This window comes from Leptopilina heterotoma, unplaced genomic scaffold (assembly GCF_015476425.1).
Source record: "Leptopilina heterotoma isolate Lh14 unplaced genomic scaffold, ASM1547642v1 Lhet_361, whole genome shotgun sequence".
Classification (NCBI taxonomy): domain Eukaryota; kingdom Metazoa; phylum Arthropoda; class Insecta; order Hymenoptera; family Figitidae; genus Leptopilina; species Leptopilina heterotoma.
The window spans coordinates 728,651-756,479 of record NW_025111042.1 but is presented as its reverse complement, the minus strand read 5'-3'; the positions used below and the strand labels follow the sequence as shown (position 1 = coordinate 756,479).

General features: G+C 23.1%; 2 protein-coding genes across 5 annotated transcripts; one reads left to right on the top strand and one right to left on the bottom strand.

Moving 5' to 3' along the window:
• Positions 1-126: 126 nt before the first annotated feature.
• On the bottom strand, positions 127-6,025 carry LOC122505644 (UDP-N-acetylglucosamine transporter). Of its 2 annotated transcripts, none has more exons than XM_043617401.1 (5): positions 5,550-6,025; positions 5,016-5,100; positions 4,661-4,780; positions 4,248-4,462; positions 127-1,135 (listed from the first exon to the last, which is right to left on the bottom strand). In XM_043617401.1, exons 2-5 carry the CDS (start codon positions 5,083-5,085, stop codon positions 488-490), a joined length of 1,053 nt encoding a protein of 350 aa, XP_043473336.1. In that variant the 5' UTR covers positions 5,086-5,100; positions 5,550-6,025; the 3' UTR covers positions 127-487. The 2 variants fall into 2 exon arrangements, with proteins under 2 accessions (XP_043473336.1, XP_043473335.1); XM_043617400.1 differs by lacking the exon at positions 5,550-6,025 and adding an exon at positions 5,189-5,539.
• On the top strand, positions 1,016-23,449 carry LOC122505643 (UHRF1-binding protein 1). 3 transcript variants are annotated; one of them, XM_043617399.1, is made up of 18 exons: positions 1,016-1,148; positions 6,978-7,179; positions 7,274-7,465; positions 8,166-8,391; positions 8,555-8,721; positions 8,840-8,999; positions 9,161-9,418; positions 9,730-9,960; positions 10,048-10,074; positions 10,394-10,486; positions 11,799-11,986; positions 12,100-12,337; positions 12,686-13,146; positions 15,482-16,168; positions 16,680-16,814; positions 18,734-19,096; positions 20,988-21,135; positions 23,040-23,449. In XM_043617399.1, exons 3-18 carry the CDS (start codon positions 7,325-7,327, stop codon positions 23,396-23,398), a joined length of 3,882 nt encoding a protein of 1,293 aa, XP_043473334.1. In that variant the 5' UTR covers positions 1,016-1,148; positions 6,978-7,179; positions 7,274-7,324; the 3' UTR covers positions 23,399-23,449. The 3 variants fall into 3 exon arrangements, with proteins under 3 accessions (XP_043473334.1, XP_043473331.1, XP_043473333.1); XM_043617396.1 differs by lacking the exon at positions 1,016-1,148 and adding an exon at positions 6,323-6,436; XM_043617398.1 differs by lacking the exons at positions 1,016-1,148; positions 10,048-10,074 and adding an exon at positions 6,323-6,436.
• Positions 23,450-27,829: the final 4,380 nt, after the last annotated feature.

Sequence of the window (27,829 nt, the reverse complement as noted above, 5' to 3'; positions counted from 1 at the left end):
TCTAATATTTATTTAATTGAAGAATTTGCAAATAGTCAAAATTTCGTAAAATCAGAAAAAATTAAAATTTTTTAAATCAGGGAAAAGTAAGAGAAAAACAAAATTAAATTTTGATCTCAAACCTGATTTTATAAATTAAATTCGCATTTATTTGTATAATTTGTATATAATTTGTTTCCATTTAAGTACAAGAAGAATACAAAATTCGCATTCTGTCGATTAACTTTGTAGAAAAATATTTATATATATATATATATTTGTTTGTTTGTTTTCTTTTTCGTTTTCTGACGGAAATCTACAATAAATTAACTTTTAAAGTTTATATAATACTTTCAACAATAGGCGACATTCATTATTTAGCCGTTTACAAGTCTTATGTATCTAAATTTGTATATATATTTTTAAAAACTTCTTTTTATACTCAATTTACAAACATTCTCTCATTTGTTTCAATTATCATAAGTTCTCTTCAACTTTTTCACAAATCTCATATTTTTTCTAGACGCGTGTGCTTGATATTTGTCATACTTTTTGGCTGATGTCCGTACAGGAAAATTGAACATATAACGAGAAGAGCACCACAGGTGAATTGTAAGGAGAGTTCAAAATTAAATAAATAAATTGACGCGACGCAAGAAATAATAATAGCCAATGATGTTGCGAAACCCTTTAAAATATTGTCCGCGTGTTTCACAACCAAAGCAACAATTAAACCACCACAGGCTTGTAGTAACACTAAATAATTGATGAACCAATCGTAGCCGACGAAAAATCCTTTATTTAAAATTACCTCACCGTCATTCATTAGGCAGGTGAATAAACCGAATGGTAATGAGAGAAGACTTAATTGGACATTTCTCATCCAGACTGATATATCGGAGCCCTTTAGAATTTTTTCGAAATAAATTCCCGCAAAGCCCGAGAGGAAGCATGCAGTTAGTGCCGCACCAACTCCAACGAGACGATTTTGTTCAATTCCTGATGGTACTTTTTGAGGACCACTTTCTGCTAATTGGACGAGAATTACGCCCATCAGGAGGAAAAATAGAGCTAACCACTGTAATCGATGGAGTGATTTTCGCAAAATAACGACTGCGAAGAAGGCCGTTGTCAAAATTTTTAATTGATAAGTGACCTGCAAAAAACATGTGAGTAGAATTAATTATTTGCTTAGTACAGAAATCAGAAGAATTTTTTTTTCTTAAATAGGTGTTTTTTCGAAACAATTTAATAATCTTGATAAATAGCAAAATACTTTCCAGAAATTCAATTATTTTCAGGAATTTCAATAAAATTCTTTGCAAAATTCAATTATTTTCAAAAATAACAATCTTTATTACAAGAATTCAATTATTTGCATAAATATTAAAATTATTCAAAAAAATTCAATTATTTTCAAAAATTTTATTAAAATTTCTATCCAAAATTGAATTATCTTCATAATTAAAATAATTCTTCTCTAGAATTCAATTATTTTCATAAATAAGAAAGTACTTCGCTGAAATTCAATTCTTTTCAAAAAGTTGAATAAATTTCTGAACAAGAATTCAATTACCTATATAATTAACAAAATTCTTCGCAAAAAATCAATTATTTTCATAAATAACAAAACACCTATCACGAATTCAATTCTTTTCAAAAATTTTAATAAATTTCTGAACAACAGTTCAATTATTTGAATAATTAACAAACTTCTTCGCAAAAATTCAATTATTTTCAAAAAATTTAATAAAACTCTTCCCAAGAATTCAATTAGTTTCACAAATTTTAAGAATATTCTTTAAAGTAATTCACTTATTTTCAATCAAATTTTAATTGAATTCATCTCAGAATTTAATTATTTTAAAAAATTTTAATAAAATTTATCGAAAGAATTTAATTATTTTCAAAAATTGTTATATAATTTGTTTATTAGAATTCAATTATTTAAAAGAGAATTTATAATTATGTATACAGTTTAAAAAAAAATATTTAAAGAATTTTTATAAAATTTTTCCCAAGAATTCAACTATTTTTAAAAATAATAAAATTCTTTGAAAAAAATCAATTATTTGCATAAAAAGCAAAATAACAATATTTATCAAAAGAATTAATTTATTTTCAAAAATATTAAAATCCTTCGCAGAAATTCAATTATTTCCAAAATTTTTGCCAAATTTTTCGTCAGGAACTAAATTTTCTCCATAAATAATTGAATTCCTCACAGAAATTCAATTACTTTCAAAATAATTTTTAAAAAAACCCCATTAATTTAATACTTTTCATAATAAATAAAATTTTGTCAAAGGATTTCAATTATTTTCAAAAATTTTAATAAAATTCTTCATAAAAATTCAATTATCTTCATCAAAAATAAAATTCTTTTGAAGATTTCAATTATTTTCATTAATAATAAAATCCTTCGGAGGATTTCAATTATTTTCAAGAATTTGAAACAAATTCTTGTCAAGAATTTAATTCTTTTCATAAATAATTGAATTCTTCTCAGAATTTCAATTATTTTCATAAAATTCTCGATAAAAATTCAATTATCTTCATAATAAAATAAAATTCTTTGAAAGATTTGAGTTATTTTCATTAATAATAAAATTCTTCGGAGGATTTCAATTATTTTCAAAAATTTGAAAAAAATTCTTGACAAGAATTCAATTTTTTTCATAAATAATTGAATTCTTCTCAGAATTTCAATTATATTCAAACAAAATTTTCATAAAATTTGTTTATTATAGAATTTAATTATTTTCAAAAATTTCAATAAAATTCTTCTCAGAAATTCAATTATTTTCAAAAATTTTAATAAAATTGTTCTCAGCAATTCAATTATTTTCAAAAATTTTAATCACATTCTTGTCCAAAGTTTAATTATTTTTTTAAATCAAAAAATTCTTCTCAGAAATTCAGTTATTTTCAAAAACTTTTAACAAATACTTGGTAAGAACTCAATTATTTTTTTAAATGGTAAAATACTTCAGAGAAATTTAATTATTTTCAAAAAGCATTTCAAATTTATTTTTTAAGTTTTAATGAAATTCATCGTAGGAATTTAATTACTTTTATAAATTCTTGAATTTCCCAATGGAATTTAATCATAATTAAAAATTGTAATATAATTGCTATATAAAATTCAATTATTTTAAAAAATTTAAATAAAATCCTTCGCAAATAATATCAATTATTTTTACTAATGTTAATAATATTCATCGAATAAATTCACTTATTTTCAATAAAATTTCAATTGAATTCATCTCAGAATTTAATTATTATTTTTACATAATTTTAATAAAATTCTTGTCAAGATTTGAATTTTCTTCAAAAATAATAAAATTCTTCTCAGGAAATTTATATTTCGCAGAAATTCAATTATTTGATTAAAATTCATCGAAAGAATTCAATTATTTTGAATCCAATTGTAATTACATTCCTCTAAAGAAGTTAATTATAAAAATTATAACATTAAAAAAAAATTAAACCAAATTACTTGTCCCATGAGGAAGCAAAAATAGTCTAGTTTTTTTTAGAAAATAAATATGATTAATCGAATGTGACACAATGTGTATTTTTCTGATGTAAAAGTCCCTAAAATTACATGACGGAGTAAGAGAGAGAGAGAGAGGAATTAAAAATCTCAAAAAAAACTGCGTGTCATCATTTCTGAACGTTTCCATAAAAAGAATAATTTTTGAAAATATTTATTCTGAAAAATTATTTTGTTCAAATTTTTCCTATTGTAACAACTGTACAAAGACTAATATGTAATTCAATTGAAACAATTTTTTCCTTAATATGATTATTATTTTATAAATAATAGGTTTTTAAACAAAAATATTTTCAATTTCTCCAAACTTTAGTTTGGAAAACTTTTTCATATCAATTGAATTTGAACTTTATTAAAAATAACATGAATTTTACAGAATTGTAAAAGATTGAAAATTCTGAAGATTTCAATTCAAAGTCAATTAAGATTTTAATCGTTAAAATTTTCAACATTTTAGGATTTCAATTTTTTGAAATAAAAATTTGAATTAAAAATTTCTAGAAGCTAGTTTTGATTGGAAATATTTTTTGAAAATTTCACTAAATAGTTGAAATAGGGGGTAAAATTTAAAAAAAAGGTGAATAGGCCACAGTCTGCGATTCTCTGTTAATAGTATTCGTTAATTTAGAAAAATTAATCAATTAAATTACTTAAATTAATTAAATTAAAAATTAGTTAGAGAAAATATTCGTATTTTAAAAATCACTTTTACCTGATAAGTTGCTGCATCCAAATTTGATGCCGAAACGTAGAGAAGATTATTTTGTATAATATAGATTAAAGATGGCACGCAAACTTTTAATGTATCCAATGGTTGCTTAATAATTGTCGTATTAAGAGAATTGAAGAATTTCGAAAAACTCCCTTCCTCAATGTACACGAGACTTAAACAGGTAATTAGTTTCACTACTTCCGCCATTACTACCGCTGAAAATGAAAATTATTTTTATTTTTCAATTTATAAATATTTAATATTTTTGAATTGAAAATCGAAAAATTAACCAATAGTTAAATAAAAATGGATTAAAATTAAATTACACTGATAGAGTGATTTAATTAAAAAAAATATTAGAAGAAAAAAATATTTCTAATTATTTAAATTAGATTTAATTTAAAAATACTAACCAGTAGACGATAAAAATCTCTCCCCCGGCCTAATGCGAGAATATCGCATGCTAAGACTGACAAGAGCATTTTGCACCGAAAGAGTTACCAGACTCATATACTTGAGATATTGACTATTTTCTGAAAAGAAAATAATTTTCGTTTTACAATAAAAATTATAATTTTTTAGTCACTTGTATCAAGAGTTAAAAATTTACAAACAAATTGACAAAAAAATATATTCGGAAAATTTTAAATTTAAAGAAGAATTTAAAATGTTTTTCTATACTTTAGAGAAAAAATATAATTAACTAAAATTATATTATTAACTAAAAATATAATTAATTATCCATACATGACAAAATAATTAACTTACGTTGAGGATGTTTGGACATAGTAGATGAATTTTCGGAGTTCTCACGAAATTGCTGATTACCATTCACCATTTGTGACCATGTTTCCTAAAAATTCATTATTTATTTTAAATATAAACATAACTTACATCTATTTACATTAGATTAGATAAAATTTGCGCATGTAAAAAATTACCTTCCTCCTCTTCACTGTCATTTTCTTTTAAACAAAAAAAAATGTTTTCCTTCTATTGAAACGGTGGAAACTAAAATTGAACTGATTTTCAAACTAAAAGTTCGAATGACTCAAAATCATCACAAATGAAATTTTCACTTATCAGTAAATTAAGCTATTAAACTATTAAGCAATTTCCCAAACAAGAATTCTTGTATTTTAAAATCTGCCACGTTATACTAAATTTAGGATGTAGAGAATCTTCAGACTTTCCAATCTGTTCTTTTTTTTCTTTTATCGCAGTTTCTTTTCTTTACAAAAAGCGAATATGACAGGAAAAAGGAATAGTTAACTGTCAATATATGAGAGAAATGTTACACACCTTTATGAATAATTCCAAACACGTTGTTCCTTTTTTTCGGGGCTAAAATGTATTTGATGGTCAAGAAGTAGAGTATTTGTGTTAATTCACAAACTCATCATTTGACACTTACACCTTACACACGCGTGAATGTTTTTCCTTTCCCTTTCTCATGTATATACATATTGTTATCGACACATATATACGCGAATATCCACGAAACGAATTATTTACTTTTTTTATTGTAAGAAATAAAATAATAGTTGATAATATAGAGGTCAAGGAGCCCTGGTAACAATTAACAGGATTAACAGTTATAAACTTTTTGGAAAAATGGCAGTATTTGTCGAAAAGGAATTTAAAATTTTTACTTTTACGAGTTTTGAATTTAAAAAATAATTAACAATTTTTAATAGAGCTTTAAATGCTATGAATTGTGCTTTAAAATAAACTATTAAAAAAAGAATTTTATAGGTTAAAGTTTAAAAGGTTTTTGACATTTCAATCGATTCGGTTCAATGTCAATGCAACAGATGTCGCATTATTTTCGGCGCGAAAATTTGAATAGAAATGAATGAAAATATATTTTCCAATTAATTCTTTTGACATTTGCGGCTAATCCGATAATTTATTTTTAACAGAAAAAAATTCTTTATAGAATTGATATGCTTTCGATAAGAATAGTTTTTTATTCAATGATTAAATTTTTAAATTATAATTATAAGATTATAAGATTATTAGGTTGGCTAAACTGGTGGGACTTTCTGATTTATCGTTTTCAAGTTGGTAGCATCTAGCAGTAGTATATAGAAGAAGCAGAAGAAATAATCATGTCGTTATAAAAAGTAATTAATAATCATAAAAATGGTGTCAATAATAAAAAATCAGTTGTTAAAACATCTCTCGAGGTATGTTTCCCTTTTTTTTCTTCCCCTCAAAATTAGACTTTGTGTTTTTCTTTCCTTTATTTTTTAAATAGACAATAAATTGCACCGCCCTTGACATTAGTTCATTAGAATCAGATTTTTTATTCTTTTCGTAGCTTTAAGGAAACTACGAAGAACTACGTATTTTCTCTTTGAACTTTCTAAATAATATTGCCCACTGTGTTTTTTCGGTGAATTCTATATTTTATCTGAGAATTTTTTTCAAATTTTCCTTCTGTTCGAAAATTCTTTATTTTTCCCATTTTGACAAGTATCAGCTGTCATAACACACTTGGAATTTTTATAATAATATCCACACTTTCTCGTTGTAATAACTCGTGAAAGTTTCAATTTCACTCACTCGGACTTTGCAATAAATTGAAAATTATTCATTTAGAAATTTCCATCTTTTCAAGAATAAAAAAAATGGAATTCTTCGCTTTATGGTATTCCCATAAAGAAATTTTTTTATTTCATTGTTTTTAATTTTTAATTAGAGGAGAATTATTATTTTTTGTTTTAGATTTACGAAAAATTTATCGGCGGATAAAATTAATTTAAGTACATTTAAGGGAGAAGGAGAGCTTTCAAATTTAGAATTAGATGAAATAGTGTTGACGGATTTATTGGAATTACCGTCATGGTTACGTTTGACTAGATCCTGGTGCAATAAAGTCACATTTCGAATACAATGGACGAAATTAAAAAGTGTTCCTATTTTTCTGGTAAGACGGAGAAAATCAAAAAAAATGTTTTCTTTTTGTTTTAGAGATTTAATTTAATTTAAATTTATTTTATTGAATTTTTGATTTATTTTAGAGCTTAGATGAGGTGCATATAGAAGTTGAAACTGTCGAGGATTTAAGAAGCATGTCATCGCCTCAAGGATTATCCTCTTATGCAGGACCTGCGAAATATTCTTTCATTCATAAAGTAATCGATGGAATAACTGTCGCTGTCAACACTGTTTCTGTTAAATTTAAAAGTCCAGCGTTTATTGCTAAAGTTCAGGTAAAAAGAATAAATAATCTATTTTCTATTTTAATAGAATTGAATTCTCGTAAACCTTTATAATAAAAATTAATTTAAAAATGGATTTTTAGAAAAAATTAAATTTCAAAGGATTTTTGAATTGTAATGTTTGAAAATTTTAATTGTTGCAAAACTGTAATAATATTTTAATTTTTGAAAAAATTTATGAATTTTGTAATAATTAAAAATTTTTGATGATATTTAAATTCCAGAAAATAATAGAAAAAGATTAAATTAAATTTTCAATTATTTGGAAATTTTATCAAATGTAATTGAAATAAATTTTTTAATTTAAAGAATTTTATTATTTTAACTTTTAAAAAATATTTTTAAATTATATTTGTCTTTTTGGAGAATTAAAATTTCGAAAATAATTGAATATTGCAAAAGTTTAGAATTGAAATTATTATCAATCAGGATAAGAAAAAAAAAATTTCTTTAAATGAAAATTAGGAAAAAGTCAGAATAAAATTTTTGTGAATTGTCTAAAACGGGTTTTTTTGTTGTCAAATTAATTTTTCGATTGCTACTTTTTTTTAATACTTTATTCATTTTTAATGATAATTTTTGTTACTTTTTTAAATTTAATTATCAAGTGTCTGAAGAAAGAGAAAAAAAATTCTAAAATATGAGAAATTTATGATTTTGAAGAAATTTTTATGGTGATTATAATTTGCAGATGTCACGTATAATGGTCGAATCGAAATCCCCAACATGGCAACGTAGTGATCTGCGAATGACGAGAGTGAAAGATCCGGATCGGGGGCAATTGTTGATTTTCAAAGAACTCGAGTGGCAAACGGTGAGAATTGAAGCTTGGAGCACCAAAGACAAGGACCTTACGCCACTTCGTTTGCTTACCAATCAAGCACGATGTAGAATTACAATTAAAAAAAGACTTTCAGGTAAAAATATCTTTCGAAATAACTTTTAAATAACTCTTTTTAAAAATAGTGAAAAACACTTTTCAAAGATAGTAAAATACTCCTTTTAAAGATAGTAAAAAGTACTTTCTAAAGATTAAAAATTGAAATTATTTACCAAGTATTTAATTTTTCTTTTTTGCAGATTGTTTTGTGATAGGATCAAGGTTAGTAATAATTCTAGATGACCTGCTCTGGGTTTTGACTGATTCCCAATTAAAGGCTGCTCTTCATTTCATTGATTCCCTGGGTGGTTTAATTGAAAAAGCGACGGTTCTCGAAAGAAAAACAAAGGCTGCTCGAAAATTAGAGGTTCGTAGTTATTTTTTGGTTTATTTATTTTGTTATTTGCCAAATGATTAATTTTTTTGATACAATACCCGATAATTTTCTTATAAAATTTATTTTTTATTGTTCATTTATTTTTTAGTGTTTACCAGAATATCAGGCACAAGTTTCACAACAAACGCGATCAAAGAGTGCCAGTCACACGCCAATTTCGAAAATATTCTCAAGATACGATGTCTTTGAAACGTCCTATCATTTTCTTTCGCAGAGAATCGATTTACATTTATGTGACGATCCTGGAGGTAAAATTAATTAAATAAATTATTATTATTATTGTAAATTAATAGTATTGATTGTATTAATATTAATATTATTATTGTAAATTCATAAAATTGATTATATTAATATTATTATTGTAAAAATATTATTTTTATAGTAAAATATAATTCGAAAATAATTGCAGTTGGAAGATCTCTTCATCCGGATTTGCAGGACGGCGGCGCGCTTCAGATTTCATTGGTGAAATTTCAAGTAGATTATTATCCGTACCATTTGGCAATTGCCGACAGAAAGCACTGGGCGCTTTATAAGGAGAGCGCCGTTCCTCACAGTCAATGGCTACAACAGTCTTTAAATGCTTTTCGAGGACAATTTATGGAGCTTATCGATTCCGGAAGAACTCAACATTCGCCTCTAACTCGTACCCAAGCAAATGCGAGCGGTGAGTTATTTGCTTCTTTAAAAATTCTTTTTTGCTTTTGAAAAAAACAAATATTTCCTTTTAAACTTTTATGTAAAACATAAATTTTAGATTTTTAGATTTCAGCAACTAAAAGTTACTTTTTTCCTTGTTTCGAGAATTTGCACTACTTAAATTCGTTAATAGTTAAATTTAATTTAATTTAATTTAATTTAATTTAATTTAATTTAATTTAATTTAATTTAATTTAATTTAATTTAATTTAATTTAATTTTAATTTTAATAAAATTTTAAATAAAAATATTCTCTTCTAATCATAAAAATAACTACAGGTAACAGTATGAAATCAAGCGGAGACGAATCGGATAAGCCTTCAATTCAAAGTACCGGATCGCAGGAGAAAAAAGCTTCCCCACATCCAAGTGGAAATCCCGTGAAAAATCACGTTCTTGAACAATTGGCAAAATTAATGACGACCTGCATTGTTATTCGAGTCGATGACTTCACACTCTATAAAGTTACAACAGGATCACGAAAGCCCGTACCAAAAGAATTTGTCCTAGGTAAATTACAAACAAAAAAAATAAATTTTTTCCCAATTCGGGATTTATTGGTTTTTCAATAATCTTTTTTAAACCTATTGTGTACAGCTCAATCGAGGAAAAAGCATTCACCAGGTATAAAAGATTGTAGATATAATGTCATAAGTGCTTGTGTTGATGTAGCAGAAGTATTTAAAAAGAAAAAAAAAAGTTTGTTTATCAAAATAATGCATTTACTATAGAAATTTAGAAAGAGAGAAAGTAATTCGTTCCAATATTGTTTATAAAAATTTTATCATCGATAAAATGATTATTTTCTCACACACACACACATATCACAGGAAAAATTGGGTCAAATTTGTGTTTTAACCTTTAGTTACTACAAAAAAAGCATGTTGACATATTTTCTTTTTGAATTTAAATGGTTAATTGAAAAAATTTCTTTTTTGTTTAGGGGATAAAGACAGATTCTGTCTTCCGGAGGATGTGAATATTCTTCATGCGGAATTTACTTATTATTATTATCCAGGAGACATTACTTTTCCTCGTAAGTTGCTTTTTATTTCTCTCACTCTCTTTCTCTCTTTGCAAACCTTTCTTTTTTCGACTATTTTAAAAAAAATAACACTTTTTTACACTTATTTTCAAAATTTGATACTTTTCGACTTCTCTTTCAAATATTGCAACAAAATACCAGATTTTTAGTAGAAACTACAACTCATTTCGATTTTTATAGTGTAAAAATTATAACTATAGATAAATCTTTCAAAAATTATTTTTGAATCATTTTTCTAATTAAATTTTCGAAATAAACAATTAAAAAGATTTTGAATAATTGGAATTTTGTAAAATTTAATTGAAATTAATTTAATTTAATCAATTATTATTAATTTTTCTCAAGTAATTTATTACAATTTTTAAAAATCAACTTTTGAAGAATTTTAATTGCAAATTTTTAAAATAATTTAATTCTTAAAAATATTAATAAAAAATCTTTAAAAAATTCATAGTTTTTTCTATATTCTTCAAAAATTAATTTAATTCTTGATAATTTTTCTTTTTAAATGAGATTTCAAAGTTTAAAATTAATGTTTTTAAAATAAATAAATTCTTATTAATAAATTTATCAAAACTTTATTAAAATTTTAAAATAATTGTACCTTTTCGAGAAATTTTATTGAAACTAAATTGAAGATAATTGAATTTAACAGTTTAACTTTATTATTTACAAAAAATAATTTAATTCTTGCGAAGAATTTTATTGAATTATTTAATAATATTTAAATTCTTTTGAAAAAATTTTATTAAAATTTATTGAAATTTTATAAAAAATCTTTTAAATAATTGTTTTTTTGTCGAAAACTTTTATGAAAATTGTATTTAAAAATAATTGAATTTCTGTGAAAATTTTATTATTTTATAAAGATAATTGAATTCTCCGGAAGAATTTTAATAAAATTTTTGAAAATAAATTAAATTCTGCGAGAAATTTTATTATTTTTAAAGATAATTGTATTTTTAGGAATAATTTTATTAAAATTTATGAAAATAATTGAAATTCTCTGAAGAATTTTATTAAAATTTTTGTCTTTTTTGAAAAATAATTGAAATCCTCCAATGAATTTTATTTTTTAAGAAGATAATTACATTCTCGGGAAGGATTTTAATAAAATTTTTGAAAATAAATGAAACTCTGATGAATGTTATTATTTATGAAAATAATTGAAATCTTCAACAGAATTTTATTTTTTATGAAGAAAATTGAAATCTTGCTAAGAATTTTACTAAAATTTTAATAAATAATAAATAATAATTACAATTCTAACAGAACAATAATTAATTTTGTAATCTTTTTTCAGTGCCATTACCAAAGTTCTACGTCCAACTGAATCCAATACAAATTAATTTCGATATTTGCTCCTGTCTTTGGTTTAATTCGTTTCTATTGAATCTTTATTATTCACTTTTGGGCGACGGAAAGAAAAGTGCGACAAACACCGCTAATCTTATGTATTTTGATGTTAAAATCGAAGCAATATTGCCAAGAGTAAGTAATTTTTTTTAAAAGAAATTAAATTAAATTTAATTTAATTTAATTAAATCTTAGTTTTCGAAATTTTTTAGATTCACGATTAAAATTTTAAAAAATAACATTTTTAGGTTGTTTTCGAGAATCAACAGGATTATCCAAATCAAAAAGACAGACCGAAATCCCTCCATATTCAAACTTCAAGAGCGACAATAACAAATGTCAGATCAACGGAAAGATCATCGAGAGCTGATTTAGCGCAATGTCTCAATGCATTTCAAATGGGGCAAATGTTTTTTGGCACCGAATTTCCCAATAAACCAGACGATTTTCATGTTGTTACGGAAAAATTTCTACAACACTGTGCAGGTAATTGGTCATTTCTTCTAGAAATTGAAAAGAAAAAATTGTCTAGTGTATTTTAGGTTTAACTTTATCGAGATCTTTTTTAAATTAAAAAAACTATAGTGAAGAAAAAATAAAAGTTAAAAGGAATTAAAATTAAAAAAACTAGTGAAGAAAAAATAAAAGTTAAAAGGAATTAAAATTAAGATTAAAAAATCTAGTGACGAAAAGATAAGAATTAAAAGGAATTAAAATAAAAAAAAATAGTGAAGAAAAAATAAGCATTGAAAGGAATTAAAATTAAAATTTTAAAAAAGATGGAAAAGAGAAGAGATTGAATTTATTCAAAAAATCAAAATTGTTTAATTGTAGGTACAGACAGAATTCGATCGGTTCCCGACAATTTCAGCAGCAATTCAGTGAACGAAATGGTGCGACAATTGAAGAGGGAACTTCTTTGGATGGAGGCAAAGGATGTTTGGTGCTGTAATTTCGAGCCAGTTTGGGGCGATTTTTTCGGAGCAAGAGCCGTGGGGCAAAATCGGCCAGTTCCATTTTTAGACGCTTTTCCATTAACACTTTGGATTCATATGAAAACGGAAGACAAAAACGAGGAGTCTTCGTCGACTTCTAAAATTCCCTCGGCCGATATACATGGACTTGCTTACATTAGTAATCTCATTAGTGTACAAATTAATCACTATCAATTTCTATTTCTCCTGAGACTCTCGGAAGCAGTGACTGAAATGGCCACTTACTTGAATGTCGATTCGAATAAAATTCTCAAAGTCGAGAGAGGAAGTTCGATCGTTATCGGGGCGCTAATTCCTCAGGTATTTATTTTATTTTTCATCATCATCATCTTGCTCTTGTTCTTGTTGTTCTTCTTTTTTTCCTTCTTCTTTTCCTTCTTCTTTAATATTTAATTTTTAATTTAAATAAATGTGACGCTTTCCTGTCAAACGAAAAATAATTTTGCCGCGTAAGATTCACAAGCTTTGCATTCGATTCACAAAAATGACAAAAATTTGATTCTGTATTTAATTTTCATGACTTTTTTCTAATTTTCATTGAAAATATTTACTTCTTTTTTTATCCTGCTAAAAACTTCAATTCTAAATTTTTGCAAAATTCTATTATTTTCTAAATTTTAATTTCAAATTCAACAAAAATACGATATTTGAAAATAATTTTTTAAAAAATACTTGAAAATAATTTACTCTCAATAAACTTTAAATAAAAATTCTCAAAAGGATTCAATAATTTTTTTACATTTTAATTAAAATTTTTTTGAAAGAATTCAATTATTTTCAAAAGTTTTAATAAAATGGCAAGAATTTAATTACTTATGAAAATAATTAAATTCTCGTCATTTTATCAAAACTTTTGAGAATAATTGAATTCTGTCAAAAAATTATACTACAATTTTGGGATTTCAAAATTCAGTTATTCTTTAAAATTTTCATAAATTTTTAGACACAATTTCAATTATTTTGAATTCTTCTTATGAATTATTAATTAAATATTAAATTATTTTCAATACAATTTTAATAAATTTTATCTAAAAAATCCAATTATTTTTGAAAAATTTAAATAAAATTCTACAAAACAAATCAAAATTGAAGAAATTACTTATTTTTGATAATAATTGAATTTTTGCGAAGAACTTCATTAAGTTTTTCAAAAATAATTTAATTTTGTCAAAAAAATTGATTAAAATTGTATTAAAAATAATTGAAATCTTACAATGAATTTTATTATTTATGAAAATAATTGAATTCTTGTGAAAAATTTTAAACAAGTTTTTTTAAAATTTTGTAAAGAATTTTATTATTTATAAATTAATTGAAATTCTGGCAGGAATTTGATTTATATTTTTAAAAATAATTAAATTCTTGGGACGAATTTTATGAAATTTTTTTTTAATATTAATTGGATCTTGTAGAGAAACTTTATTAAAATTGAATATTGAAAATGATTGAATTCCTCTGAAAATTTTATTATTTATCAAAATAATTCAATATTTGTAGAGAATTTTATCAAAATTCTTTTTAAATAATTGAATTCTTTAGGGAAATTTTATTAAAATTAAAAATAATTGAAGTTCAAAAAATTTCTGAAAATAATTGAATTTATTTCGAGAAATTTTATTAAAATTGTATTGAATATAATTTAATTTCTCAAAAAAATTCAATTATTTATACAGAAAATTGAATTTTTTTCGAGTCATTGTTTAAAATTTTTGAAAATAATTGAATTTTTTTGAAGTATTTTACCGTTAAAAAAAATAATTTAATTCTTCCGCGGGAATTTGTTTCAATTTTCTGAAAATAATTCAAATTCTGTGAAGAATTCAATTATTTATGAAAAAAATTGAATTCTTGACAAGAATTTGTTTTAAATTGTTGTAAATAATTGAAATCCTTTAAAGAATTTTATTTTTTATGAAGATAATTGAATTCTTGCCAAGAATTTTATTAAAATTGTATTTATTTGATAGTAATTAAATTTAAGTGAAAAATTCAATTATTTTTGAAAAATTTGAATTCTTGACATGAATTGTTCAATTATTTTCAAATTTTTGAAAATAATTGAAATTTTCCGAAGAATTTTGTTTTATTAATGAAAATAATTGAAATCCTCCGAAGAATTTTATTATTTATGACAATCATTGAAATCTTTCAAAGAATTTTTTTTGTGAAGATAATTAAATTCTTGTGAAAAATTTTATTAAATGTTTAAAAAATATTTCAAATTTTGTGAAGAATTCAATTATTTGTGAAAAAATTTGATTTTTTGCGAGAATTTTTATTATTTATAAAAATAATTGAATTCTTGCTAAGAATTTTATTAAAATTTATGAAAATAATTGAAATTATCCGATGAATTTTATTATTAATGAACATAATTGAATTCTTGTTAAGAATTTGATTGTTCTTAAAAATAATTAAAGAATTTTGTTTTAATTTTAATTTTATTTAAATAATAAAGAATTTTATGAAATTTATTAAAATAATTGAAATTCTCCTATGAATTTTATTAAAATTAGTAGTTAATTGTAAAAAAAAATTAGTGGATAGTATTTATTTTTAGTAAATGAGTGCAAAACCTGGATTATTAATTTCGTCGAAAAATGGCATAAATAAAAACAAAAATCTTCGTTTACAGATTGAAGTGACATTCATCATGCCCTCGCAAACTCCAGGAAAGGAAAATTCTGGTGGCGATTTGGAGTCCGTCGTTCCTGACTCGTCGAGCATTGCCGACATCGAATTCGGTGGTCCGTCGTCCCTGTGGCAGACGAATGCAACAGCGGCGCGAGTCGATTACAGTACGAAGCGAATGAACACAAGCAATGACGTCGAGACACCGCAAAGTGAAGTTTCATCAATGCTCTCAATGGATTTCTCCCATATGAATGTTTCCCAGACTGTCGTGACCTTTCAACAAAATGGAACGAATAATAAGCACGAACCGTCGGAGAAGAAATTAACGAGAGCGAGACCCGAAAATATCAAAGTCGAAACATCAAATTCGCCATTCACGTCGAATAATTTGAGTCTTTCGTCGATGAAAAAGGGATTTAGTAATTTAATGACGTCTTTGGACTCGGCGTTGAAACCGTCGCCGGAGGATGGTTGCAGTGATACGGTCTCGATGAGAAGTGATGCGAGTTCCGATAGTGAGAATTATGTTGTGGTCTCTTTGGAGGATCAGGAGAAAATGGACGCGACTTTTGCTCTTGATAATTCAATCAGAGTTGCTGCCGTTGAAGAGGCGAGCGAAGTTATTGAAGAGACGCCGGATACGCAAAGTGAAAAGTCCTTGGATAGCGTTTGTAAACGAAAAGATTTGGTGCGTATAGTTTATTGAGAATTTAATTATTCTTAAAAATGTTAATAAATTTATTGGCTTAATTTCAATTATTTTAAATTCCTCGCTATAATTCAATTATTTGCGCAAATAATTTTTTGTTTATATTTTTTTATATTTATATTTATATTTATATTTATATTTATATTTATATTTATAGATATTTAGTAGAGTTGTGCAAAAAGCTCGATCGAGTATTTCAAGCTTTTCGTTTTTCTAGCAGAGCTGAGCAGAATCAATCCGAACTTGAACCAAATTCCATCCGACACGTGCAGTATTAAACCTAAAATAATTTTGAGCACTTGAATTTTTCGAGCACTCAAATATTTTTGAGTAACTAAAACTCGAGCCTGGCTCGAGTATCGAGCCCGGCTCGAGCTCGACCATGCTATTCGAGCTTTTTGCACACCTCTAATATTTAGTTATATTTTTTGCAAATTTAGAATTATTTTTCGTAATCTATTTCTTCTATAATTAATTTAATTCGTTTTAGGTATCAATGGTGACGTTTAAACTCTCAAAAGTTGAAGTTATTCAACAGTCAAATGGATTTTCATCGGCGATAAAAGTTCAGGTCTCAAATATTGCCAGTGATGAGTGTTCGTCAATTCCTTGGGACGAATTTCAGGTAAAAATTCAATTTTCTGTATATAATTCTTTTTCTTCTTACTAAAAACAAAAAAAAATCTTTTAACTAATTTATCCTTTGCGAGGCAGATTTGCAAATTAATATTTCCGTATTATATATATATATATAATATATATTTATTGACAACACAAATTTATTGCAGTACTATTATCATCTTTATTACACAAGGAACACATCAAATTTTTTTCTTTATCTATTTCTCTTAAAAATATCATTTAACTTAATTCTTGTTTTTCATTAATTAATTTTCTATTTCAATTTGAATATCTATTTAAATATCTATTTGAATTTTTCATTACTAAATTTTCTATTTGAATTTGAATATCTATTTAAATAATTATTTGAATTTTTCATTACGTAATTTTCTATTTGATAAATAAATATATTTATATATAAATGAATAAATTAAATAAATTAAGTGAATTAAATAAATTTATATATAAATATTTTCTATTTGATTTTAGTATTTTCTATATAAAAGCAGTTTGCTTTCTATCACTTTAAGAAAAAGCAATTTTTCTGTTTGAATTTTATTGATATAATATATTTATACATTTTTCAATTACATATTTATACAATTTTTGTCTTTAAAAATTTTTTTGCATGCCTTCTCCCGCGTCTCTCCTTCTCTTGTGAATGTTTTTATGTGGCACTTGTGGCAGGCCAAGGGAAAGGTATTGGCAAAATATTTATAATAATTAATTAATTAGACCCAACGACGGTTGTTGCATGTCAAAGTAAACAACAGTTTTTCGTAGTTAACTCGGACTTTTTTTCCAGTATTTGAAAATTTCTTTTTTCTTTTTTTTTCTTCCTTTGATTTGAATTATATTTGAGATAAAAAATAATTCGATTATACATATTTCAAGTCTGAGGGAAAATTATATTTAGAAAATTAATTATAATTAGAAAATTTCAATCAGTAGGAATAGTAAAATAAAAATTATTGCTTGTAAACTGTTGCTTGAGCTTGAGAAAAAAAAACGCGCATGCTTTAAATGCAATTTGTATATAAATACAAAAAGAAGGATATTCCTTGGACGAATATCGCAGCTTTTTTTGCATACCTCAAAGCTTTCTGTGTTTTAATATCCAAATACTTTAAAAAAAAAAAAACAATGGACTTGGAATTCGAAAATTAATTTTCGTATTTCTTTCTTGAACTATTTTTAAATCACTTTTTAGTGAATTAGAAACAATATAAATAAAAAAAGTAAAAAAAGTAAAAAAATCGTAAAAAGAAATTAGAAAAGAAAAAAGAAATAAATAATAAAAAATTAATAAAAAAAACAAAAAAATAAGGAAAGTAGTAAATAAAAAAAGAAGTAAAAATTAAAGAAAGAAATAAAGAAAAAATAGAGAACAAAATAAAAAAAGAAATAAAAAATGAAATTTATTTAAAATGAAATTAAAAAGAAAGTAAGAAAGAAATAAAAAAAGAAGCAAAAGGTAAAGAAAGAAATAAAGAAAAAAAAGTAAAAAGTAAAGAACGAAAGAAATAAAAAAATTAGTAAAAAATAATGAAAAGAATAAAGAAAAAAATAAATAATAAAAAGAAGTCAAAAATAAAGAAATAAATAAATAAAAACGAGATAAAAAATAAAGAAAGGAGTAAAATATAAAGAAAGAAATAAAAAAGAAGTAAAAATTAAAGAAAGGAGTAAAAAATAAAGAAAGAAATAAAAAAGAAGTAAAAATTAAAGAAAAGAGTAAAAAATAAAGAAAAAAAATAATAAAAAGAGAAATAAATAGAAAAAGCAAAGCAAAGAAAAACAAAATGTTCGAACTAGAAATAGAATAATTTACAAAACAAAAAAATAAAAATTAGCGCTGCTTTTGAAATTGATTTCCATTTTCCATAAAATATTAAAATTGCAAATATGAATTCTCTTTTCTAGACAAAATTCAGTTCGAGAACAAGAGGATGGGTTGAATTGCCCTCTGATTCGGAGTGCAGAGCAAAAATTAAATTGAGATTGGAGCACTGCCTCAAGGACAAGGAGGATTCGAGGAGATTATCACAAGCGAGTCAAAGTACTTACAGCAGTAGGTCTTCCCAGGATCGAGGGAGATTTGCCGGCGATATTGAATCGGAAAATTCTGCATTTAACATTTGCGATAAGCAAAGTGTCATGGCTCTATTTAAAGATCATGTCAATATCAAAGTTTCGAATGTTAATTTAACATTGTGCATGAGTTCAGTCACTGGCCTCACGGACTTAATTGAGGACGAAATTATTCCCAAGCCCATTCCAGTTGAGGTTTGTTTGCTTCTAATTTTTCATTGTTTATTATTAAATATAAGTAAATTAGATCGAGGAAATTAATAAATTAAATTGAGGAAATGAATTAAGTAAAAGAAATTAATGAAGTAAATTAAAGAAATTAACTAATTAAATCACTGAAATTAAGAAAATAAACTGAGGAAATTAACTAATTAAATCAAAGAAATTAATAAAATATATTCAAGAAATTAATTCATTAAATTAAAAAACGAATTAAGTAAAATTAAAAAAATTAATTCTTCGCAAGAATTAAATTATTTTTATAAATAATGAAAATCTTCGAAGAATTTCAATTATTTTCAAAAATAATAACATTCTTCGGAGGATTTAAATTACTTTTCTAAATTTTAATAAAATTCTTTGCAAGATTTTAATTATTTTCATAAATAATAAAATTCTTCTTACAAATTCAATTATGTTCAATAAAATATTAACTACATTCCTCCAAATAATTTAAAATTTCATCGAAATAATTATATTATTTTTCAAAAATTTTAATATAAATCTTTGCAAGATTTCAATTATTTTCATAAATAATAAAATTCTTTAAAGCATTTCAATTATTTTCAAAAGTTTGAAACAAATTCTTGTCAAGAATTCAATTTTTTTAAAATAATTGAATTCTTATGAGAATTTCAATTATTTTCAAAACAATTTTCATAAAATTCTTGTCAGGAATTCAATTATTTTTTAAATCAGAAAATTCTCCTCAGAAATTCAATTATTTTTTTAAATGCTAAAATACTTCACAGAAATTCAATTATTTTCAAAAACTTTAAACAAATTCTTGTTCAAAATTTAATTTTTTTTCATAAATAATTGAATTCTTCAAAGAAATTTGATAAATAATAAATTTCTTCAATTTTAATTAGTTTCGAAGAATTTTAAAATAATTTTTAAAATTACGTAATTGAATTTTATCGAGAAATTGGATTAAAATTTAATTGAAAGTTAACGAACTCATGAGTAGAATTCAAAATAATTAAAATTGTGCTTTAAAAATTTATCAAAGTTTTTAAGAATTAATTGATTTCAATTATTTTCATAAAAAATAGAAATCTTTGGAGAATTTTAATTATTTTCCAAAAATTTTAATATAAATCTTTGCAAGATTTTAATTATTTTCATAAATAATAAAATTTTTTGAAGGATTTCAATTATTTTCAAAAGTTTGAAACAAATTCTTGGTAAGAATTCAATTTTTTTTTAAATAATTGAATGCTTCACATAAATTCAATTATTTTCAATATAATTTTAATAAAATTCTTGAGACGAATTCAATTATCTTCATAAAAAATAAAATTCTTGGGATGAATTCAATTATCTTCATGAAAAATAAAATTCTTGGGAAAAATTCAATTATCATGATAAAAAATAAAATTCTTCTTAAGAATTTAATTATTTTTATTAATTTTAATAAAATTCTTCGCAAGAATTCAATTATTTTCATAAATAATAAATTTTTTTAAATTTTCATTTTTCTTGAAGTTTTATTAAAATTGTATTGACAATAATTGAATTCCCGAGAAGAATTTTATTATTAATAAAAATAATTGAATACTTGAGAAGATTTTAATAAAATTTCTGAAATGAATTCAATTATTTAATGTTAGATTCAATTTTTTTTGTAATGTTAATAAAATTTTTTGAATGAATTCAATTATTTTCAAAAGTTTTGATAAAATAACAAGAATTGTATTACTTATGAAAATAATTGAATTCTTGACAAAAATTTCTTAAAATAATTTAATTGTTTCGAAGAAAATTAAAATTCTTTGAAGAAATTGAGTTAAGATTGTATTGATAATAATTGAATTTTTAATAATTAATTAATAATATTTTTTTTAATATTCTTAAATTTTTTTAGATCTTGTTGGAAAATATCGCAGTAACATTAAACGAAGATCGTCCTCCAAATAATATAACGTCTCCTGGGCCAATTCCCATAGATTTAATTATTTCCCGTCTGAGGATATTACGAGGAACCGATGGAGTTTTTCACATTGAACCAGCTGGTGAGAATTGTTTTCTTTTATAATTTTGTGTTTAAATAAATATTCCAGAACTCGGAGTGTTCGAAAAATTTAAAAATTACTTTATTAAAATTAAATACTAACATTTTTTTAAAAATATTTAACAGAAAAATTTTGTTTAATTAAGAATTAAAATTTTATTGTTAATACTAAATTCAATAAACTCAAATTAAATTAAAAAAAAATATTAAAATCATATTACATTGAAAACTACATAAAAATTAAAATAAAATTCAATTAAGTTGATTTAAATTGAACAGAAATTAAATTAAATTAAATTAAATTAAATTAAATTAAATTAAATTAAATTAAATTAAATTAAATTAAATTAAATTAAATTAAATTAAATTAAATTAAATTAAATTAAATTAAATTAAATTAAATTTATTTATTTAAAATTTACGAGCGGTGAAATTTTTTAAATTAATTAAATAATTAACTAAATTTAAGAATTAAAAACTTGTCTTTCTAATTTAAAGTCGCTCCGAGATCTGTTATTGTTACTTTTAAATTCGTTCAAACTGTCACTTGGAAATTATTTTTGTTATCTAGTAAATTGCAAAATTAGTGCCTAATTTTTTATTTATTAGGTTGAAAAATCTAAGAAAATATTTTATAAAAATGTATTTTTGGTAGCTTTTTTAATGCTAGGGCTTTTTTGTAAATAATCTGTAAATGCAGGCCTTGGATATTTGGATTTTTTCCGCCCATTTTTTAAAGACTATACTTTTCTCGACTTATTTTAACAAAAAAAAGGCGATTTGATTAAAATATTTTGAAAATGAAAATTTTTGAAAGAATTTAAATATTGCAAATTTTGAAAATCTAATCGAATTCACAAAAGTTTAGAAGAAAAATCTTCAAAAATTAAAATTTGAAAAAGAAATTTTATTTATTATCGAATTTTAATTGTTATTTTAGTTATTAAATTTTTTCCACTATTAAAGTAAATTAAATTAAATTAAAGTAAATTAAAGTAAATTAAAGTAAATTAAAATAAATATTGGAATTAATAAAAATAAGCTTTAAAAAACTATTTTTAAATATTTGAAAAAATAAAATAAGAACCGAGGCCTGTAAATAATGTAATTATTGTAAAAAGTATATTTGTCTTCATTAAGAATTGCAAGTGTCAGAAATTTGTATTTTTTTAATTTTGTATAATAATTGTTCTGTGCACTCGGAAGGGCTATCTTCGAATGTGAGCATTAGTTCAACACAAAGTAGACATTAGATATAGAATATTTATCCTTTTCATTTATTTAAAGAGCGACACTCTCAAATTTATACAAAAAAAATTAATTATTTCTCTGTGAATGTATTTTTAATATTGCTCTTTTTTCCTAGACTTTTTTTTTAGACAATAGCTTCTATTTAGATGCGCACGAAAAATTCGCATGATTTTGGTATGAAATCATTTTATTTTGAAGAATTAGTTATCAACTATTACGTATTAATTAATTTAATTAATTTCTAGAACGCAAATAATGAAAATTAATTCATTAATAAAAAAAGGAATTAAATTAAATTAATAAATTAAGTAATTATAATAAAAAATAGTTCATTACTTAATAAGTAATTAATTACTTTTTAAGTAATAACTAGAAAATAGTTAATTACTTATTAAGTAAATAATAAAAAGTAGTTAATTGCTTATTAAGTAATTACTAAGAAATAGTTTAATACTTATTAATTAATTAATAAACAATGAAGTAAATACTTATTGAGTAATTAATAAAAAATATTTAGTTACTTATCAAGTAATTAATAAAAAAATAGTTAATTACTCATCAAGTAATTAAAAAGAACTAGTTAAATGTTAATTAACAAATAAAAATGGAAATTAAATTAAATCAATATTTATTCTCAAATATTTTTTATTTCAGTAAACATTCTCCCGGAGAGTCAATCGAATCCAACGCTTTCGAATGGTTCAATTCAGAATAGAAGTGAAGCTGAATTAAATATTTTTAAACAATCTTGCAAGCAATTGAAATCTGATAATGAGGAACTAAAGAGACGTCTCGCTGCTTTGGAACGATTGGCGGAGGAAAATTCACGATTGCGATTTGTTAAAGAGGAATCGGATATGTTGAGATCGTGCTTGGAAATGTCGCAGGAGAATATTTCAATTTTAATGAAAGAGAAGAAAAATCTTCAGGAAGCTGTGACGAATCTTCAGGGTCAACTCGCTGGCGCTGGACCTAGTAACACTAGTCGAACTTCATGGTCAATGAAGAGATAGCACACTAGATGTTTTGACTGCTCTAAATGTTGCAGCGCCAATAAATCTTAGGTCCCATTTATTTTTTTCATTTCAACTACGAAAATTTATGGTCTTTCCCCTTTTGCCAAACAAATTTTTTCTAATTTTAAATTCATCGTTTTCCAGTTTGAGAATTTTAGCTATAGTAACTGCCATCGGTTATTTTAAATTGTTTTTAGAGAATTATTTTTAAAATTGTTTTTTAAAAAAAAGTTCCATTTATAATTCACGCCCATGAATTTAGCGTCGACGTTGAGCGACGATCGATATTTTTTTAGTTACATTTCTGTAAAAGAAAATTTCATTTCTTAAAATAATTTTCGACGCTAAGCGTTGACGCTAACTTTTCAGGAGTTCACGCCCCTGAATTTAGCGTCGACGCTAAGCGACAATAAATATTTTTTTAGTGTCATTTCGGTGAAAAAAATTAATTTCTAAAAATAATAATTTTTGTCGCTCAGCGTCGACGCTAAATTCAGGGACGTGAAGTCGAAAAATTTTTTTTTTTTTTTTTTTTTTTTTTTTTTCTCGAATTTAGCGTCGACGCTGAGCGATGAAAATTATTATTTTTCACATAACCGAAAAAAATAGAACAATTTTTTCAAAGTTTTCAACTTAAAAATAAATTTTGGAAAAATTTGTATCGTCCTAAGGAAATAAAAGAAAAAAATTTCCATTTCTGAAAATAATAATTTTTTTGACGCTGAGCGTTGACGCTAAATTTCCAAAGGGTTTTAGAACTCCAGAGAAAAATTCGACTGAAGTATTTTAAATTCTGAGGAATGAATGAAAAAATAATTCTTTGATTTCCTCTTTCGGTTGAAAAAAGAAAAATGAATTTATACGTGTAGAGAATAGATCCAAAATTAGTTTGTATGTTTCAAATTGTATATAATAATGTATGAAAATCTCTAGATGGAATTTTATCAGATTTTTTTCGTCTAGAAATGAAATTTAGTCTTTTTTTTGACTTATTGAGAAAAAAGAGACGTATTCTTTTTGAAAAATGAAAAATTTCAAAAAAAACTCCATTTTTATTAGCTTTTTAGAAATTTTGCCGGTGATGGAAATAATTTCTTTTTATATATATATTTTTTATATTTTATTCAAGAATTACGATTTTAATCCTCATGGGATAAAACTGCAACGATAATTTTAATTCTATTTATTTCTTTTTTGAAATATTTTAAAATAAGCTGTAAACTGCTTTCGAAAGTTTGTTATAAATATTGTTATTTGTTGAACCATTAATTGGTTTATTTGCATAATTTTGATCGTATTGTATTATAATTTCGCTCACACATGTGCTTTCAGTGTTTTGTTCCGCAGGCTTCGCACTCATTTTTTTTTTTAAATAATTGAATTTCTGACTCAAATTTTGTTATTTTTGAAGATAATTGAATTCTTTAGAGAAATTTTATTAAAATTTTTGAAAATAATTGAATTTCTGACAAAATTTTGTTACTTTGGAAGATAATTGAATTCTTTAGAGAAATTTTATTAAAATATTTGAAAGTAATTGATTTCCTGATAAAATTTTTGAAAATAATTGAATTTCTGACACAAATTTTGTTACTTTGGAAGATAATTGAATTCTTTGGAGAAAATTAAATTTATTAATAATTTATTAATAATTATTAATTATTAATTAATTTCTATAAAATTTTACAAAAATTCAATTATTATTTACAAAATTTTGAATTAAAATTCTTCAAAAATTGATTTTTAATGAAATTTAAAGAATTAAAAAAATCAATTATTTTTAATAAAATTTTACAAATATTCAATTATTTTAAAAATGTTCAATTAAAATTCTTCAAAAATGTATTAACAACAAAATTTAAATTAAATACTTTAAAAAATCAATTATTTTAAATAAAATTTTATCAAAATTCAATTACTTTAAAAATTTTCAAATTAAAATTTTTCAAAAATTTTAATAAAACACGAAAGATATCAATTATTTTCCATAAAAATTTACAAAAATTCAATCATTTAAAAAATTTTCAATTAAAATTTTTAAAAATTTTATTGAAAATAATTGATTATTTTTAAGTATTTGATTAAATTTTATGAAAATCAATTTTTGAAAATTTTTTTCTTTAGAATCTTTAAGAATTTAATTATTTTCAATTAAAATTCTTCAAAAATTTTAATTCTCACTAAATAAATCTATTATTTTCAATAAAAAGTTACAAAAATTGATGATTATTTTTTAGTATTTGTTTTAAAATTTTTGAAAATCAATTTTTAAAGAATTTTAATAAAAAATAAAATGAAAATGTATAATTTAAAAATTTTAATTTACATACTTGTTTCGAAAATAATCGAATTTAAAGAAGTTATAATTTTTCTTTAATTAATTGAATTTCAAGAAATTTTTTTTCTTGTTTTGAAAATAATGGAATTTAAAAAAATTATGATTAAAAAAATTTCAAGAATTATTTTTTCTTAAAATATTCTAATGTAATTTTGGAAAATAATTGAATTTATTAAAAATGTATTTTAGGACAATTTAAAAAAAAGTAATTAGTTTTTTTTTGTTTTGAAGAAATTTAATTAAAAAATTCTGCCAATTTTACAACTTAATTAATTAACGAGTGCGAAACCTGGTTCCGTGATTCTTTATGTGATAAACAATTCTCCTGACTAATTGTACATTAATAGTGCTAATTTACGTATTTTTCAAATTTCATTGTATATAAATAATTATATATATATTTTTACTTTTCGTTCTTAATGAACATTCCGACCGAATATATAGAGAGAGCCTATATAATATAATTTGGTTGTGGAAAAAAAACAAACTTTTTCTTTACAAAAGTTAAAAATAAAAAAGAATTTTCGATACATTTTTGCGCATATCATATAGTATTAATTATTATGATAAAATATAAATATATATATTATGAACTTTTAAATATAGATAGTTGTTCGAAAATTTGAAAAAATGGAATTGAAAAATCAAAAAAAGCAAAAAGGTAAAGAAAAAAAATTCCATTGTATAGTGAAAAGTTTTTCATTTATTTGCAGAGAAAATGTATAAACTTTTCACTTTGTTGTTTATATATATTTGTAATTTTATTAAAGTCTTCTCAATCATTTTTGTCGAATGATTGAATTATTTCTCTACTAATTATAGGATAGAAAAAGATTTTTTTTTTGTAAATATTAGTGTAATAATTTTTGAAAAATTTAAAAACTAAATCAGTTTAGTTTTAATGACGTTTAAATGAATGTTAAAAATACATTTTTATAAATTATTAGCAGTCAGAAATAAAAAAAAAAGTATTTAAGAAAAAAAGTAACGATACTTAGGAAAAATGTATACGTTTCGTGGAAAAGCGACAAAGAACTTTGAGGTTATGTTTGTGTCACTTTAATCACTTTTTCCCCTTTTTCCGCAGAATTTAAGTTTTCGTGTGACTTTTAATTTGAAACGAAAATCAGTTTTTATTATTTTGCTCTTCGTATATTTAATGCCAAGACTTTTATTTTCAATGATTCGTATTCCAAAAATTACAAACATAACCTCAAATTTTCTGCTCCTTTTCTTCGAAACGCGTTGTAAAAGAAAATACAATTTGCAAATTAAATTTTCCGAAAAAGAAAATCAACACAATTTTTGAAAAAATTCAGCCATAATTTGTGAATTGTATACAATAAGCACAATTTAAAATAAAAAAATTTTATTTAAATTTAAAACAACAAAAATTAGTTAAAAGGTTGTAAACGTAAATTACTTTTCTTTTTATTCAATTTTAAGTGCCTGAGAAATTAAGTTCGATTTAATTACTTACACGCATTACAGAAACGAATAATGGAAATTTTTCAACGTCAATAATTGTATGAATTATATCAAAAATTCACTATATTTTAGTCGCAAGGAAAAGAGAGGTCATGTTTGAAATAATAATTACGGACTTCTTTTTTCGAAGAATATTTATTTGCAGTTATTATAATTTTGAATACTGTATATATATTATATATTTGAGTGTTGTAATAATAAATTACTATTTTACTATCAATTACCATTTCATTTTTATATGAAAATTCTCTTCGTTAAAGAAACTATTTTATTTATAATATTTAAAAGTTTAAAATAGTTCGTTTTCTCTATTTTTTAGTTTTTTTATAACCTATATTCAATATATTACATAAATGCATAAATTCTGCTTTTTAAAATTTGAAATCGTTTTCTTTCGAAAGAAATCAAAAATCAAAAATTTGAAATTAGAACACCATTCATAAAAAAATATTGGATATTCTAGATTATAAATAATAAAAATAGATAAAAATAGAAATAAGAAAATTGCAGAATTGCACAAACAGAAAATGACAAAGTGTGACACAAAGTTTGGTTGTTAAAACAGACTGAGAACTATATCTATATATATGTATTTTTGTATA